The 18807-nt window shown below is 36.8% G+C and overlaps 2 protein-coding genes across 2 annotated transcripts in view; one reads left to right on the plus strand and one right to left on the minus strand.

Annotated features, from left to right (window-relative positions):
* Positions 1–2060, minus strand: part of LOC134804923 (phytanoyl-CoA dioxygenase domain-containing protein 1-like) — a 31144-nt gene extending 29084 nt beyond the window's left edge. The window contains exon 1 of the mRNA XM_063778244.1: positions 1925–2060. Within this exon, the coding sequence (XP_063634314.1) occupies positions 1925–1948 (24 nt within the window). The 5' untranslated portion in view covers positions 1949–2060. The remainder of the gene's footprint in view (positions 1–1924) is intronic.
* A 3315-nt stretch (positions 2061–5375) lies between these two features.
* The window catches only part of LOC134804910 (otoferlin-like), an 82400-nt gene continuing 68968 nt past the window's right edge, over positions 5376–18807 (plus strand). Inside the window, exons 1-2 of the mRNA XM_063778230.1 lie at positions 5376–5929; positions 16857–16915. Coding sequence (XP_063634300.1) covers positions 5851–5929; positions 16857–16915 — 138 coding nt within the window. The 5' untranslated portion in view covers positions 5376–5850. The remainder of the gene's footprint in view (positions 5930–16856; positions 16916–18807) is intronic.

Consider the following 18807-nt stretch of genomic DNA (forward strand, 5'->3'; position numbering starts at 1 on the left):
GAGATAGTCTAAGATCCCGGATATGTGGTCGACCTTCACCAATACCTCTGACGGATGAAGCTTATATTTTATGAAAGAAAATATTTTCCAGAACATAAATAAATAGGGTTGCCTAAAGAAATATGGTCAAGGCTATTTATACTAATTAAAAAAAAATTTTTTTTCGTCAAATTTCACCGATTTGTCTGACGAACGAAAAAAGTTTCAATGGAAAGTATACAACTTGTACAACATAAATCAACAATCTTTTTCCGGTCACTATTATGTGGTTGCCGTGTTTAAAGAGGTGATTTTATATCGATAATTGCACTCATCTGTCGGACGCTTGAATTATACATCAAAATGATGGTATTTTATTGCAAATGCATGGTATAGGGTTGCCTGCGAAAATCCGGTCAAAAATAAGGGTTGCCAGGCTTTTAAATAAAATAAGAAGGGAATACTTTTAGCAATAACTCATAAACGGCTAAACTGATCAAGTTTGTTTTAATTTTATTTGAATGAGTTTTTTAAGCACTATTTTCATGATATTTTCATATTTTTTGGACCGATGGTTCAAAAGTTAGAAGGAAAACCCTGTTTTTTTTCTAAACTATTATTTCCGAAATGAGTCACTTTATCAAAAAATGTTGTTTGTAGACTCCTATTTATTTTGAAAGGCCTATCCAACGACACCCCACACTATAAGGCTGAAACGATAAAAAAATTGTCACACACATTTTGTTTCTTTCAAAGCGATTATTGCCGAAAATATTCACTTTATTAAAAAATGTTCTTTTAAAACCCCTATTCATTTTGAAAGACCTATCCAACGACATCCCACACCATAGGGTTGCAACGGAAAAAAAAATCCTCACATACATCTTGTTTCTTTCGAAGCGATTATTTCCTAAAATATTCACTTATAAATAGGTATAAATTATTGTGTGCCTTTGTCAAGGTGATTAAGATAAGGATGGGCCTTAATAACAACAACTGGTTAGTGAATTGGAAGAGTAGGTACATTACATGACTTTATAATATGTAGTTAAAGTAGACAATTATAAACATATTAATTTGATTTAGTTATTACGTACACTCGCATTGACTCTTAATGTTTGCAGCTGAATAATGCTCGCAGCGACTTACACAATACACATCTCACTTTGGCTCACACACAACTTAGATTTATCTAAGTACCTACTTGGATTTAATTCGTTCTCTTTCATTGTTTTATAATTCTAATTAATTTTCTCGCCAGTGAGGTGAACATTATTATTATGTGGAACACTATTATAAGAGTAATTTCGCTCTCATATTCTCATAAAATCAGCACTCACTCCAATAATCCTAACACACTTTTGTTACCATAGTAATAAGGATGTGTTCCGATATATGGCAGTCACTATCTAGGCATTTTATGTTAACTGTACCTACAGCGAGCTGCTGTGTGCATGCCACATAATGAACGAATTAATCATAAAGTGGCCATGCAATTTTGCGGCGGGGTCTAAATGTTATTAAAAACCTTGCAGTCGGCTTTGCCTTACTAAGCGTTTACTGTTCACTAATTAGGTAATACTTAATGATGGCAACGATTTGATTACGTCGTTATAATTAATTAATTCTTAAGGACAAAGTCAAATGTGTGCCGTTTTATTCATTTATAACTTTAAATACTGAGCCCCACGTAATATTTGTGTGGTAAAACGTACAATAGTATTTTCTAAAATAACCGCATAAACCATGATTAGAACAATATGAATATATAAATATCACTGTAGTACCTACCTAAAAAATAAACAAACTTATCTTCGATTATTAATAATTTACCTATTCCCATAATTTGACTTATAAATATGTAGGTTTATTTATGTATATTTATTTATTAAGTACGGTATAGACACATTCGCATATTGTTATCGCTTCTTAAATTAGTTCGTACCTGATTAGATATAGTATCGTGCATGGTGCCGCTGCATGTACTAACAATAATGAACTATAATATGGACGACTCGCCGTGTTAACAAACAACGCACAACTGGCTCGAGATGAGTTGTTTCTCTTGGAATGGGGCTCGACACCAAAGCCCGTTTCTCCGTCCGATGGCGGCGCGATCAGCGGGAAAATCATCTACATTGACTTGTAGCTTCTTGATACATGCATGTGTCGTGTTTTGGGCGAGTGATGTAAGATAGCACGATTTGAAAAGTTGGGTTATGGAGAGGCGTGCGCCCGCGACTGCAGGTGACGCACCGCGGGCGGGGGATTTGCTGCGCCATCTGCACACCACTCATGTTTTTAAAAATATTCTTATTTATTATTATGTAGTTACAATCGTATATTTGTACCCATTAAAATATCATTTATTTTGACTAAAAGCTACAACTTCATATAGGGATAAAAGCTTCTTACTTATAGGATCCGTGCATTGTAAGATTTGTAAGAAACTTTCTGTACGATAACGTCTACTTTAATTCTTCAGTTTTACTTACTTTACTTGGCAAAGCTCATTTTGTATATCTGTTAAACATACTCTAAATAAAAAGTTGCACATCCATACTAATATTATAAAAGGAAGTCTGTCTGTCTGTTACCTCTTCACGCTTAAACCGCTGAACCGATTTAGATGAAATTTGGTATAGAGATTGTTTGAGTCTCGAGGAAGGACATAGGATAGTTTTTATTCCAGAAATCATCCCTTAAAGGGGTGGAATTTTGTATGGGGACTTAACAACAACTGCACAACAAACTTTGTCAATAGGTACTGTCCCGCCCGCGCGGTGTAGGTCCGGCGCTGGTGCACGATTTAGTTGAAATTTGGTATAGAGATAGTTTGAGTCCCGGGGAAGGACAAAGGGTAGTTTTCATTCAAGAAATTACCCTTTAAGGGTAATTTACTACGCTGCGTGGAATTATTAATTTAGGTAGGTAGCTATTATTTTATTCAATCTGTGTTTTGTTGATTCCCCATACAAACTTTAGACCCCCTTAAAGGGTAATTTCTTGAATGAAAACTACCCTTTGTCCTTCCCCGGGACTCAAACTATCTCTGTAGCAAATTTCAACTATGTCGCAGGCAAATTGTACGAATCCGCCGTTTACAAACAGCGTCGTCAAGTTATGTACAAACGGCTTCACGTTTGTAAATTGCCGAAGGCAAATTGCTAATTGCCGAAGGTAAATTGTTAGTGCGCTCAATAGTGTCAACGTAAACGTGATAGTTGTCTGAGGGTAACCATGGTCTGCTGTTTTATAATTTATTTTTACCATGGTCCCACCGCACTAAGTGTTTCTTTTCCAAAAACATTTCCTTTACTGTACAACTTAACTAGACGGAGCCGGGGCTCCATCTAGTTAAGTTGTTCGCGGGCCTCCTAATTCTGGGCGGTTTGCCCTTCGGGCATCTGAAGCTACCTAACGAACCTAATCTAATTACCTACCTACCAACGCTTTTTTCTCCAAAGTGTATTGTTTTCACGTACGTCGCACTAAATCAATAGGTCCCGAAGAGCACCAGAAATAGTCTAGTTAAGTTGTGAAGGAAATGTTTTTTTAAAAGAAACAGTGCGATGGGACCATCCAAGAACGCCAGATTTGATGGACACCCCAGCGTTTTTCATAGTTTTGATTTATTTAATCGTATGGCGTAGTATACATAAACATTCTCAAACAATATGTAAGTACCTAGCTAAATAAATTAATTATAAATCCACATTCAGGGTCTCGAGCAACGAGATTACGTCAGGTGTTAATAATCTATACAGATCTTCCGGGGGGCCTGGAAAAGAGTGCAGAGGGCAGCGCTGTATAATATGCTCAACAGTTTGAGCCTCTTCACCGCAGTCGCAGAGCGCAGAGTCCCGCCAGCCCCATTTATGGCGGAAATAGTTACAGCGTCCGTGACCTGTCCTCAACCTGTTTACACGACACCAGAGTTTTCGTGGGAGGCCAAAGCCGTCTGGTTTCGCTGTGGGATCTATGGCTTGTAGAGTAGTTCTAGCGGTAACTTCGCTCCACTCGTTCTTCCAGCTTTGTTTGACGTCAAAATCCTTCAGTTTTTGGGCTGTAACGCATGCAGGGTGGCGAGACTTAAGACGTTGGGGTGGGGGGTGGCAGAAAGGCTGGTGGCAAGGTAGAGACTGTTGCGCTTGTATTTTTGCCGCTTCTCTCTTTAGCGCTTGCAGTCTACGCAGATTCGGCGGAGCAATATGGCTGAGCACCGGGAGCCAATGAAGTGGCGTTGATTTAATTGTGCCTGATACACATCGCATTGCTTAATTCACTTTGGTGTCCACTTTTTGAACATGTGCGCTCTCTAGCCAGACTGGAGCACAATATTCGGCAGCTGAGAAGACCAAAGCCGTAGCCGACGTACTTAGGCAGTCAGCGGATGCGCCCCAAGTAGTTCCGCAGAGTTTGTGCAGGATGTTGTTTCGCGAGGCAACATTTATAGTTTTGATGTCAAAAAAAAAAAAAAAAAAAAAATTTTTTAAATTTAAACTGTTTATTTTAAATAAAAAAGAATAAATATACCGTCAACTTAGAACTAATCTTACATTTTTAAGATTATTAGAACTAAGGGACATGTGCAGCGCCTATATAATTATATATTTAATTTTCATACTTTATACGAAAGCAACTGCCATCTGACATTCCAACCCATCTAGGTTGGAGTTTGCCATCTGGCAAACTAGGCGTTATCGGGATGAGTCCGGTTTCCTCACGATGTTCTCATTTACCGAATCGTCCGAATAGCGATTGGTAAATATGAAATGATATATCGTACATTAAGTTCCGACAAACTCATTGATACAAGCTAGTTAGCTAGAGTTGGAACCTGCGACCTCCGGATAGAAAGTCGCACGCCCTTAGGCGGAAGAAGGCGTAAGTAGTCTATTGTTGTACATATTACGCTTGGTTATTATGGATTCAGGTTTTTTGATATTTGTTTTTTTTTATGGCAATTTCTCAATGAATATTGTGGCCAAATTGTGGCCCAGACAACGAGTTACAGTTTTCCATCGTTGTTTCTCGGAAGCGTTCGTAAATGTCATGCTACTTCAGTCAATCTCAGTAGGTCCTTTTGGTACCGTGACTGACTGAAATAGCAAGACACTTTCTTACGTTTCCGTGAAAATACGAAGGAAAATAATTAGCGCTACATATACGTACACTCAGTGATTACATAGTACATTGTACAACGATCGGGGTAAGTGAATATTCCCACTCATTTCTACGTAATGACGGAAAAAAAAACATTGGCCGTATTGTCGATGAATAATTTAGTGGCTTGTCATTGACAGGTCCAACCTACTAAATATTAAAAGAGCATCGCTGAAATACCCATTAGAATAACCCGAATATACCTATTTGTTACGCGTGAGCCTCTTTGTTTTGTCTTGGGCCGCAAGATTAATGAGTTTTGCCAAATATGTACTGTGTTATTTGTAAATGTGTAAAGGCCGGTCGCTGGTCGCGGCCTGTGGAATCTTTAATGTGGAACTGAGTAGGAACTGGGGATGCTGCGGGCGCCGGGGTTGATGTGCAGGGCGCGTGCGGAGGGCGCGGGCGCGGGCGGCGCCCGCCCTGCCGCGTCCGGGGCCGTCCGCCCTCACTCCGCCGAACCCGCGCGCGTGGTTCGACGCTCGCTCGCTGTCCGCCGCCAGCCCTACCCGTTGTGCTCGAGCGAAAAACTTCTATGACTACAACAATGAAGAAAACAAAACCTCACTACTTTTTTTCGGTGACATAAGACAAAAGTAGTCAGGGACCAAATTTGATTCTCAGTCGTTCGTTATAGATGAAATGTGCAACTCTGAACGGTTGACCGTATAATAATAATAAAAATCAACGCTACTTATAACAAAAATGTCACTCGTTGTAAAACTAAACCGGTTCAAGGTCCTGAAATGCAAATCTGAGAAATATGCGAGGTTGCAGTTCAGAGGTAAGTTTTCATACTAATATCAACTTGAAATGTTTTGTTGTGATTCAAAATCAAATACTTAATCAAAATTAATTTAAATATAACTATAATGTGGTCTTTTAAGGTAGGTAAGTGTAATTAAATTTAATAAATGCTGCGTAAGCTTTAGTAGGCAATCTTGCTCTATTAAATAATTATGTAATTTTGATTAAAGTTTTCAAAGGAACCGTGTTTCGCGTCAACTGAAAGGCTGGATTTCTTTAAACTCTAGTTTAAGTCCCTTTCGACATAATTTTTTTTTGAATCTGTTTAACCTACTTGCTCACAGCAAACTTTGCGAATGTTATTTCGGAAGGACAATGCTTTAGAAATTAAACACAATAAATCACAATGTACCTACCTACTTATCTGCGCGAATGTTGTTTAAAATGTTTTTCACCACACCAGCTGGTAAAGGCTCTCTTGATTGTTCAAAAACTGCTAAGAGAGTTGCATTTTATTCACATGTGAAACAAAGTAATCAAATGCAAATTTTGAGTTGTTTTCTTATGTTTGCTGGTAGAATTGACTTTTAAATGATAAATATTTAATAACATTCATTTTGAATCTATTTTCTTTGATTTTGTTTGATATTTCACATTTAGTATTTTCCTTGTGTTGTGGTGTGGTGAAAAATTTTGTGTTACACTCAGTAGTTAAATTTGTTTAACCCTCGTGTAGGGTTTGTACGACGGATCCGAAATGTATGGGAAGATCCGTGGATCCGGATCTAGATCCGGATAATTTCATACATTTCGGATCCGGATTGCAAACCCTACCCTCGTGCCATGAAACCCTTGCAACGCTCAAGATTCCATTTTTCGAACCACTCGCTAGTACTCTCGTGGTTTAATTTTGGAATGTTTCGCTTGCTCGGGTATCAATATTAGCACGAGAGGTTAAACAACAACTTTGCAACAAATAACTATTATCACATAAAGTTATAGTTGTGTGACTTTTTATAACAGATTTCTGAAAGCTTTTTCTATGGGACCATAATAACCCTTCGCTACTTTTTTTTAAATGTTCCGCTATTTTCTACTGACCAAAATGGCTTGACAGACTATAAATACAGAACTAAGAATACAGACGATGGGAGCGAATTCCATTATTTAGCATTGTCTCTTTATTGCCACGCCGAGAGTCAAATATGAATGTGGGATTTATTGCAATCTTACCGCTCAATTTTACTTAACGATTGAAATAATTATTAAAGCATTTAAAGTATGGGTGATGGGGTGAGGTGGCGTGTTGTCCATTGTCGTGTAGCAACAAGTAGGTGAGTAGAGGGCCGCGGTGGTCGACAGCACTCGTAGCGGTCGGCAGCGTAAGTACCTACTTGTTGCGGCGCGGCGTGACGTCAATGCCGTTGCCGCGGCGGGAGCGCGACTCTTTGTTGTTGAACTAAGTAGGTACCTTTTGGTACCTACCTACCCGCATACTACCTCCAAAATATACTTCTTGCCAGTAAATAGTGTAAATACTTACCACGCCAAGTGGATATAGATTTTTGTTGCGTTATTCTTGTTTCAAAAGAAAATTATAGTTAGGTACAGTTAAAAAAACCAATACTTAGTTTGTACTTCTAATCCACTATTTAAGTAAGTATTTATAAGTGAAGCATTCCTTAGAAGACACACAGTGGTTCATTTCCGTTAAAACAATTTGTAGTAGTAGTAGTAGTAGTAATCACTTTATTGTACACAACACAGGTAACTTTTGTTTTCAAATATTTCCATAAACAAATTGTTTATGGAAATATGTTCAAAAAATATCTTAAATAGGAGGTAACTTATAGAATTGCTTGAAAAGAGTGAGCGATTGTGTCTGCCGCCCAACTAATGCGGCATTTTTATATGATGTAGGTAGGTACATACATACAGTCGTGCAAAAATATCGGTGCACTCATCATACTCAAAAATATGTCCCATAGCTCTTATGTCAGCGAATTAAGAAGTATGGGACATATTTTTGAGTAAGTAGTATACACCCATATTTTTACACCTGACTATAGGAAGTGCAAATGCGCGCATAGGTGCGGTACGGACCTAATAGTGTAGGAAACGAAGCAAGTTGTTGTATGGAGATCCATGCATTAATTTCTCAGTCGATGAAATTTTGCTTGGTTATTGTATAGTATGAGCCGAAACATATATATATCAAAAAAAAAACCGGCCAAGTGCGAGTCTGACTCGCGTTTCTAGGGTTCCGTACATAATTCCGACTCACGCTTGACTGCACATTTCTAATAGGTTTTCCTGTCATCTATAGGTAAAGAACTATTTTGTGTATTTTTTTCAAAATTGTAGACCCCGTAGTTTCGGAGATACAGGGGGGAATGGTAATTTTTTGGCTATTTGTATTTTCTTAAATAACTTTGTACCTATGTGCTGTAAAATTATTAAAAAAAAAATGTCTATCTTTGGGTTACTAATTTACATATGTGTACCAAATTTTAACCAATTGGTCTAGTAGTTTCCGAGAAAATAGGCTGTGACAAACAGACAGACAGACAGACGCACGAGTGATCCTATAAGGGTGCCGTTTTTTCTTTTTGAGTTACGGAACCCTAAAAACACTCCTAAGTTAGGTATGTATACGTAAAAATACAAATCTGTCTATATATTTAACCGAGTAATTCCTCCGTCCAAATTTTTTTTACCAAATTGGTATTTCTGTTGGGATATTTTTTTTTGATATTTCATATATTGTTGCAGTACGTTACATGAATATGTCCGGTGAAGACGAAAGTAGGAACGGAGCATTTTTCCGTAAAAAGATATTAACGATTTAAGACTTTAGGTATTTACTTAAATTCTATTATTATTATTCTTTGGATATTTATACAATACTTTTTATTTATTGATACTTTATCATATTGTAAAGTTTTTTCTGGCTGAGGAATCACTGCGGGGTCCACTACCTTTATTTATTACACTATAAGTACGAGTAGGTAGGTGAAAGAGGATACAGAAACACTTTCACAATACCTACTCGTGCCCAACTTCAGCCACCTTTATGAATTGAGTAGACCGATAAGTAAACAAGCCATTTGCTCTCAGCATACCTAAGTACATACTGAAATCGTCGACTGCGCGGTCTGCGCAGTTTCAAAAGATAAAAAACAAATTCAAAAGGTACAAGGTGAAGTCGTTCAGTGTAGGTTAATTGTTGTTCCGTTGTTTGCAAATAGTCATGTATTTTGCTTGATTAAGGATGGCTGACGGTAGCCTGTTCCGGGGCCGGCACAACATGTTAAAAAAACCGGGCAAGTGCGAGTCGGACTCGCGCACGAAGGGTTCCGTACCATAATGAAAAACAAAAACGGAAAAAAATGCAAAAAAAACGGTCACCCATCCAAGTACTGACCACGCCCGACGTTGCTTAACTTTGTTCAAAAATCACGTTTGTTGTATGGGAGCCCCATTTAAATCTTTATTTTATTCTGTTTTTAGTATTTGTTTGTTATAGCGGCAACAGAAAATTTTTTTTTTCTTCTTCTTCTTTATTCTGAACAATAATTATTGTGTCGAACATTGAATTGCTTAATTCCTAATTAAAATTATGTACATTGTTATCAATAAATAAAATAAATACTGGAGTATATAAAATTACAGAATTACAATTACAAATGTCAACAGTTATTACAATATTATTAGAATGAAAATTCATAGCACACATCCAAATTAAAAATTAGTCACTTACTAGAAAATAATTACAAATGCCAGTCTCCACAGTCAAATGTCATGCAACTTAAAAATAACTAAATAAATCCCTAGACATTAAAAATTTAATTTCAACATTGGAGACAAGTTTCTAAGAGTAAACACTAATATTGCTCGTCTGATACAAAATCTGCTATAGAATAATATGATTTTTTTAAAAGATGCTGTTTGAGTCTCCATCATCTGTGAAAATACATAATCTGTGAAAATTTCAACTGTCTAGCTATCACGGTTCGTGAGATACAGCCTGGTGACAGACAGACGGTCGGACGGACGGACGGACGGACGGACAGCGAAGTTTTAGTAATAGGGTCCCGTTATACCTTTTGGGTACGGAACCCTAAAAACGTTTTGGAGTCTATCTAAACTATCTCAAGCATCCTGCTAGAGGCACGGCATAGATGCTGCTCGTTAATTGCCTGAATCGGCGACGGCCCGATCATGTTTTGTTTTGTGACGGCAGTAAACTGACTTTTAATAAACTCTTTACTTGACATAATAATTAACACAACATAAGCCGTAGACATAAATTGACATAATATTCCCTAATACAGAAATCTGAGACTGACTTCGATAGTTCGTTACTCAATGAGTAAAATCACATCAACAACTTTTTTAGTTTTACATAGTAAGTATGTAAATAGTTACATTTAGTTCGACGGACGTTAAGGCTCCGTAGTTGTCTAGTTTCTTACTTAGCGCGGCTTAGCTTTAGTGCTCGTTAGTATTAGAAAGCTGTACCTAATTTGGTATACATACCTAATGGTGGTGGAAAGGTATACATGGTATACATAATCTCAATCACGCCGAGAAAGTAAAATAAAAAGCAGTATTGTTAAGGCAGTGGTAGTGTAGGTTAGCGTGAAGTGGGGTAGCATCTTTTAAAAAATAAGGATTAAATAAGGGATGGTGATTAAATAAATAAAATATTTTTTTTAATATAATATACTGCCCTCCTAAGCCGAATAGCGATATCTCAAAAACAAATGATTTTGAAAATGGAATTCTCAGTAATAGAAACTAAAGTATAAGTTAGCAATGAATTTTCTTTTGAGATAGCGCTCTTTGGCTTAGCAGGGCAGTATAGGGGTCTATAAAAGCGATATAAAAACATCGGATATAATCGATAATTTACTCTCCCCGTTCTAACTTTTGAATGGCGGGACAAAAACAATAAGAATACATTATAATAAAGCTTAAAGAAGACTTTCAAAGAATACTATTTTTAATATGATCGCTTTAGCCGTTTTTGAGTCGTCCCAAAACGCAAGTGCTGCGAATATATTCGCTTTTGCATGTTACGTTTACGCCCATATCGCTTGTGACGGGCGGAAAAATTCGGAACCCTACAATGAACGTGGCCACACGTGCTTTTGACTGATCTTCTTCCTTTGGAAGGTTCATAAAAGACTATGTGTAGTTACGCTGAGCGAATATACGAGTACTAGCTAGAATTTTATCAAATTTAATGGTCTAAGATACGTTATACAGGGCCAAAAAATAAGTGCATTCCGTTGCCAGGGAGGTTTTGGGATTATATTGAGCAACTTTTACTATGGGACCATCCCCGAAATCGCGAAATAAAAATTTGGCTATTTCATACATTTTGACTGGTCCATTTTCTATGGGAAGGTAATTTTTTTTTATCGCAAATTGGGGGTTGGTCCCATAGTAAAAGTTGCTTAGTATAATCCCAAAACGTCCCTGGCAACGGGAATGCACTTATTTTTTGGCCACCCTGTATTTGGTCGACCTTCACCGATACGTCTGACGGATGAAACTTATATTTTATGAAAGAAAATATGTTCCTGAACATAAATATATAGGGTTGGCTAAAGAAATAATATATGGTCAAAGCTAATTTTAATAAATTTTGAAAAAACTTTTTTTCTTAAAATTTCACCGACTTGTCTGGCAAACGAAATAAGTTCCAATGGAAAGTATACAACTTGTCCAACATGAATCAATTAGGTTGCCTATCTTTTTCCGGTCACTATTATGTGGTTGCCGACGGTTAGGTATATTATATTATATCGATAATTGCACTCATCTGTCTGACGCTTGAATTATACATCAAAATGATGGTAATTTTATTGCAAATACAATGGTATAGGATTGCCTGCGAAAATCCGGTCACAAATAAGGGTTGCCAGGCTTTTAAATAAAATAAGAAGAGAATACTAGCAATAGGTATCTCATAAACGGCTCTAGGGTAGGCAACCTAATAAAGAACAAGATTTATTTCGACGTAAACAATATAAAATTTACGGAGGAGACAGTAGGGAATTACATAAAAAAATATATATATACAGGTGACCTTAGCCATTGGACAAACTCTGAAATCCCACGTAGGGTTACTTCTCAGAAATGCTCTAACGGTAATATTTTTTTAATTAGAACAAAAGATAAAAAAATAAATTTTCAAACAAAAGTTATTTCCAATAATCGACAACAAAAAGAAACATACTGTATTAATCATTGGCAGTGCTTTTGACAATTTGTTTGAAAATGTGCGGCAATGATCCCATTTGTCAAAAGTCAGAATCTTATTAATGTCATAAATAAAAAAGATAATCAAAACGGTCGAAGGTTTCATACTATTTATTACCTCAGGAGCTACTTACACATACAGGTTGCTCCAAAGTAAAAAACTCGTAATTTGTTAATTTCTTCGTAACCGCTACACCGATTGTTATGATACTGTGTATACTGATGGTTCTAAATACCCTAATGCACATATACATTTCGGCTTTGTCCAATGGCTAGGGACACCCTGTATATAGACGGTCAAGCAAATCTTGTCAGTAGAAAAATGCGCGAAATTCAAATTTTCTATGAGACGATATCTCTTCGCGCCTACATTTTTCAAATTTGCCGCCATTTTCTACTGACAAGATCTGCTTCACCAAGTATATCGATATATTTCTTGAGGGATCTTCACTCTTCAGTATAATGTTCAGTCAGGCGTGGCTCACTCCGCGATTTCGTCGCTTTGCTACAGGTAGCTAAAAGTACATCCGTTCTGCCCCAATTTTGGGGAAAGCCATAAGCCGCGCGTGGCGCTGTCGCCACCTAGTGGCCATATCTGTGCTGATCGTAACAGACGCGTTTTGTTAGAGAGTGAGTCCTCTGTACCTAGTTCTATTATTTCTTCTGTGGTTCAGTAGAGGATTCCTGCTCCGTCTTCGCATTCAAAAGCTTTGATACGTCGTCTCGTACCTCTGACTCTTATGGAGATAACTTATTTGTTCATTTGTGTACAGCCAGAAAATTATTTGAGAATATGCCTTTCCCCATTTATCATTCAATTTTGATGCTGTTTTCTTTAAGAAACTATTGTATTCAGTCCCCAGGGCTCCGTCGCATGAAATGACTTGGTGTAAAATAGGCTCTTAGGTTCTCTGTTGCTCTGTCGTATTTTAGATGTTGACAACCTAATTGATTCATGTTGTACAAGTTGTATACTTTCTATTGGAACTTATTTCGTTCGTCAGACAAGTCGGTGAAAGTTGAAACAAAAAAAATGTTTTTCAAAAATAAATTAAAAATAGCTTTGACCATATTTCTTTAGGCACCCCTATTTATTTATGTTCAGGAACATAATTATTTTCTTTCATAAAATATAAGTTTCATCCGTCAGACGTATCGGTGAAGGTCGACCATATATAACGTATCTCCTACTACATAATATATAAAGAATATCTTAGAAGAAAACAGAGAACTACTCAACTACCTACTACCTACCTACTAAGTATCAAACATAGTGACTACCTGACTACAAGCGTAGATATGTTTATTAAAACTGACGAAACTAAGTATAAAGGTTCCGATTCTGACGCTTAGGCTACCGAACCCTAACAAATAGGTAGGGTTTGAGCTTGCTTTAATACCTATTAGCAGTATTAGCTATCGCCAACTCGCACGGTATCGCAGAGAGACGAAATGCATTTTTCGTGTACTTACCTACCTGGAAAATTACCAAGTCGGATGAACTACCTACCTACCTATTCGTACATATATGTATAACATAGAGCCGGCTCCACTATAGGTAATTATACATATAGATCCACTGCTGTAGAGTAGAGTAGGGATTCGTTATAATAACTGACTTTAAAAACCGAGGATGTCAAACCGAGTGTATATAAATATATTTATAGTGCTAGCGGTTGACCAAAATCAGCTGCAAATGGTGTTAAAGGTATGAAAATCGGCACGATTAATCTTTAGGCTATTTGAATCAAATTGACCCATAGCACCAAAAACAAAAAAACGGAATGGAGTTATAACGTCATCTTTTTTTGTACCTATAGTATTATTTAGTGTAGTTGATTAATGGTACCGACATGCAAATTACCAACGTGATATTGTTTATTTTTAATGCAATACAGTTACTTAGCGCAGTATGCATTGTAAAATAATGATCTACCTAAATGGATCATCCTAATGTTTGTATTTATCTGCATGACCGTAGTCAACCATAATACCGACACGGGTTTATGTATTAGGTAATGGACCGGATTCAGTTTTCGTATTCTTTATATTCGTATTGCTAATTTATACCTAAAAGCTTGTTAAATTTTGTTTTACGTAATTAATTGTTTGTATTTGGAGTTACGAAAGAAGTTTTAAAGAAAGAACAACCCACGCGACAACGCCAAGTCGCAATACGCAGTACCTACCTAATTTCTAAAAACTTTCCCAGCCAACCATTATAAAAGAAAACCGTCCGTAACAGTGTAGGTATACTCTTTGTGTCAACACGCGTAACATTTTAGTACATAGGTAGGTACAGTCACCTGCATTAATATGGTACAATACGAAGGCCGCAAAAATATGTGACACGATCTTATTTGTAGAGCCATAAGAGCGTGTCACATATTTTTGCGGCCTTCGAAGAGTAACATATTATTGCAGGTGACTGTACCTAATTGTTTGGTTACCCCACAAAGTGCACACTACATATATAGTTTCTTGTTTACGTCGACTTTGAACGAGAATTACTAATTATAATTCCATGATTGAATGAATAAATAAATGTAAAAAATAATATAGCACAAAGTTTAGCGACAGGTTGTTGGTAATACTTAGTTAAAAATCCGCACTTCACCGCGTCAATCCAAAACTAAGTGAGTTTTCATATGATAGATTCTTTTTACAAGTTTTTACATATTTTCATTTGTAAAATGCATTCCCGTCACACACTGCACGGTCCGTAAATAAGGGATCAATCAGCTAACTGCGTTTGATATAACCAGTCGAGCGTAATACAAGTACGAATCAGGCAATTGATATTTCGGTAGAGACAATTCGCGGTGCCCAAATTCAATCGATGTCTCGCTGGCTACTAGACATAATAAAGGCGGAATGTGTGAATGTGATGTGTGTGTGTGTGTGTGTGTGTGTGTGTGTGTTTGTAATTTTCTTGTATTGTCCTTACTCCTGATCGAATCAAACAATCCTTATCTTACCATGCGCGAAAAAATAATCCTTCTGTAAAGAACAAGTTAGTAGTTTTCGCAAAAATGAAACTGTTTTAAGTTACCACTTATAAATTGGTAGGTAAATCATACCCATTGAATAAAGACTTAGTAAAGATCAGCCCTGGCCGCGGCCATGCCCGATTACTCAGCAGTAGTACGAACCGACTACCATTTTAAATGTAATGTCCTCACCGCTATAAATATGTAAGTATTATGGTTTTTGCTGATTAAATATGTGAACATGTTACAGCATTAGTGGAATACGGTTCCATATCAAAAAAGTTAAAAATTAATTTGGACACCAAAGTCACGCTATACCTATTTATAATGTAATAATTTGTCTCGGAGAATCGTCCTTAGCAGCTACCACAATTTTAGCTGAAAGTGTAAACTATATGGCACATAGGAACAAATGATAAAAGCTTTCGAAATAGAGAAAAAAAATAAAAGCTGATAGTTTTAGAAAATTCGATAAATTAAAGTAGCTAGTGAGTGAGTTTACTCGCAAAGTCGCAATAAGTATGAGTTTGTCGGGTTACGTTAAATACTACTTACCTACACCTACCCCACTTTAAAGGTTTGTAGGTATGACTAACACTACTTTAGAACACTTTCACATTATCCGAAACCTTGTAGAAATAAAGCTGCTAAAGTGTCCTTTCTGTTAAAAAACAAATAATTATTAAGTAAATGAATAAATACATATTTAAAAAGCACTTTTGATATTTATTTCTTTGTGGTTGTAGGTATCCGTCATCCGATATAGAACAATGTGAAAATTCACTTAGGTAGGTCCTAAATCGTTTAAATCTAAACGCTGAAAGGATAGGACTTGGATAGGACTAGTTAGACCAAGACAAGTCTGCAACGATTTTGATAACACATGCAGTGCAAGTTTTATTTATACGTCATAGTTTCATACAAGTTTGACGTTTAAAATAATACTTGCACTGCGTGTGCTGTCAAAATCGTTGCAGACTCTTGGTCTAACTCTAAAATAAGTTAGATTAGTACAGTGAGCAACAGTAGAGGATGAAACAACGTGCTAAAAGTATCTGCCACCGTTTAATCATTTTCCAAATAGAAGGTACATTTGTACAGTTCGCGTTCAAAAGTATTTGCTACGATTTAATTGTTTACATAAATATGTAGAGGTACACACCCATGTCCCTTTTTGTTAAGAGCCCATCAACGTGCTCACTAGCGCCACTGCTAAATAATTGTAATTATTTAAATTTAACTATGATATGTATTTTAAAAAGGCGGCCGCTACGTACTGTATTTAAGTACCTTTTGAATACATCAAAGTAGTTTTTATGTTGTGGCATTCGTCGATCAGAACAAAAACGGCCGTTTTAACTTTGGACAATCTATATAGATTGTCGAATTCAGCAACATAAAAACTAGTTTGATGTACCTATTCAAAAGGTACTTCAATACAAAATACAATACATAGCCCAACCCTTTTTAAAATATCTATCGTTAAAAAATGAATAATCACAATTATTTACCAGTGGCGATAGTGAGCACGTTGATGGGCTCTTAAGCAGTTGGAGAATGCTATGCTACAGATACTTTTGGCGCCTAGTCTGATCCGCTACTTTTGATGTAGACTGTACACTCAAGGTATACCTTCTTTAGGATACTAGGTACCTATATTGCCAGTATACTTAATCGAAATAAAAACAAATATTCTTGTTCCAGGCTCCACCAAACACTCCTCGGTTCTGGTGGACAATGAGGAAATCATCTTTGTAAATGAGGTAAGGCAGTGCGCTCTCTCATCCTAAAGGTGACAGTAATTTCCAACGACAGCAGCATTACCATACATTTTACTATGGAAATTGTCAATTACACCGAAGCGTTCGTTGGTCAAGCAGATCTTGTCAGCAAAAAAGGCGGCAAATTTGAAAAATGTAGGCGCGAAGTGATATCGTCTCATAGAAAATATGAATTTCGTGCCTTTTTTTACTGACAAGATTTGCTTGACTATCTTATAGTAGTGCAGGTGCGGTCAGAAATGGAATGTTACCCTAAGTTTAAGTCCGGGATGCTGCATGGGTCAATTATGCAATTTATATTTGTTGGAGGGTGCTGGTATTAATGCCGTGTGATTAGCTCGCCGGAGTCCCGAGCTCCCGAGGGACGCGACGGCTGTGCCCGCGGCCTACTTCCATGAGCGGAGGTCAAGGTTGTTTATAACTCTCATTCTCCCATATTTCTTACAACGTTAACTAGTCTTATTTTACCTTCTCTAGTTACCGTAAAATGGGGTGAGTAGGCGCAAAACTGACATTCAAACCTCGATAAAATTTTTTTTTACAAGCTTTTATTTACTTTCACCTGACCGATAACTGTCTGTCTGTCTGTAATCAAATCTTGCAAGTTAAATTTGATCCACTTCCCGGTGTCCGATTGAGCTGAAATTTTGCATGCGTGGATAAATTGGATGACAATGCAATATTATGGTACCATCGAGCTGATCTGATGATGGAGACAGGAGGTGGCCAAAGGAACTCTGTGATGAAACAACGCAACCTAATTGTGTTTGGGGTTTTTAGAATTGTCTCGATGAGTATTAGTTGTCTGTCGTAAGAAAAGTACAGTCAGCGATAAAAGCTTGTACCAAAAATGAAATTTTTGCCAAAAACTTATTTTACATATGCAAACTGAATGGTGTATATAATAAGTGTTCCGGACGTTAGTATTTTAGTTTTTATTTTATTTTGGGTAGTTCCATTTCATAACTTTGACGATAAACAGGAAATCCCACCTCACCCCGTAGTCCCTCGTAATTGGGGTGAAATGGGTTTTCATACAAAGATGATTTTGGAAGATTGTTGGATCGATTTTTTTTATGAGTATTACTATAGCTTCATTTTAAATTGGAATACATTATTTTTGCAGCAGTAGCCTTAAGATCCCATCTCACCCCCCTTTCATCCCTTCTCTCCCCATTCATAACCCAACTCTCTCCGCGAACCCTAGTTACCTCATTTTACGGTACTTACTTATACAAGTCGTATTTTGTGTGCCTAGGTACATAGGTACTTACCTAAGTATAAATTCCAAAAAAAAACAGTTATGTTAATTTTACAGCCTTAAAAGTTTGAGAGAGTTGGAAAAAGTTGAGCTTGGGTCTCTATTGTTTCCCATAAAGTTTTAAGTCATAATACAGTATTGTTTGTTCACATTTTTGTTAGTCATACTTTGGGGTTTTCTCAGAAACGCGTAACTTTTCAGGATTGCCATAAAACAAACCTAACCTAACCCAACCTATCTATAGGATAACCCTACGAAGATCCTGAAAAGTTAACGGTTTCAGAATTATGACTATGATAATCAGACAATCATTACATTATTACTTTAAATAATTATGTCAAACAAAGGGACCCCGTTGAGCTTATGTAGACATAGGTAAGTATACTTACATGTCCCACGGTACTTTCGCAAAATAAGGCTTAAGTACACAAATTTACCTACTTAGCTTAGGTGACCTAAAATATTCGCAAAGTGTATAATGAAATCAGACCAATTTCTACCGCTTATACGTAATCATAATGGTAGGTAATGCTCAAAATAACTGCTTGATGTGCGCCCACTAACTGCTTTCTACTAACGCTAGCCGCTTATCCTTATTCCTTACCTTTCCTGT

Source organism: Cydia splendana, chromosome Z, assembly GCF_910591565.1.
Source record: "Cydia splendana chromosome Z, ilCydSple1.2, whole genome shotgun sequence".
In the NCBI taxonomy this organism is placed as follows: Eukaryota; Metazoa; Arthropoda; class Insecta; order Lepidoptera; family Tortricidae; genus Cydia; species Cydia splendana.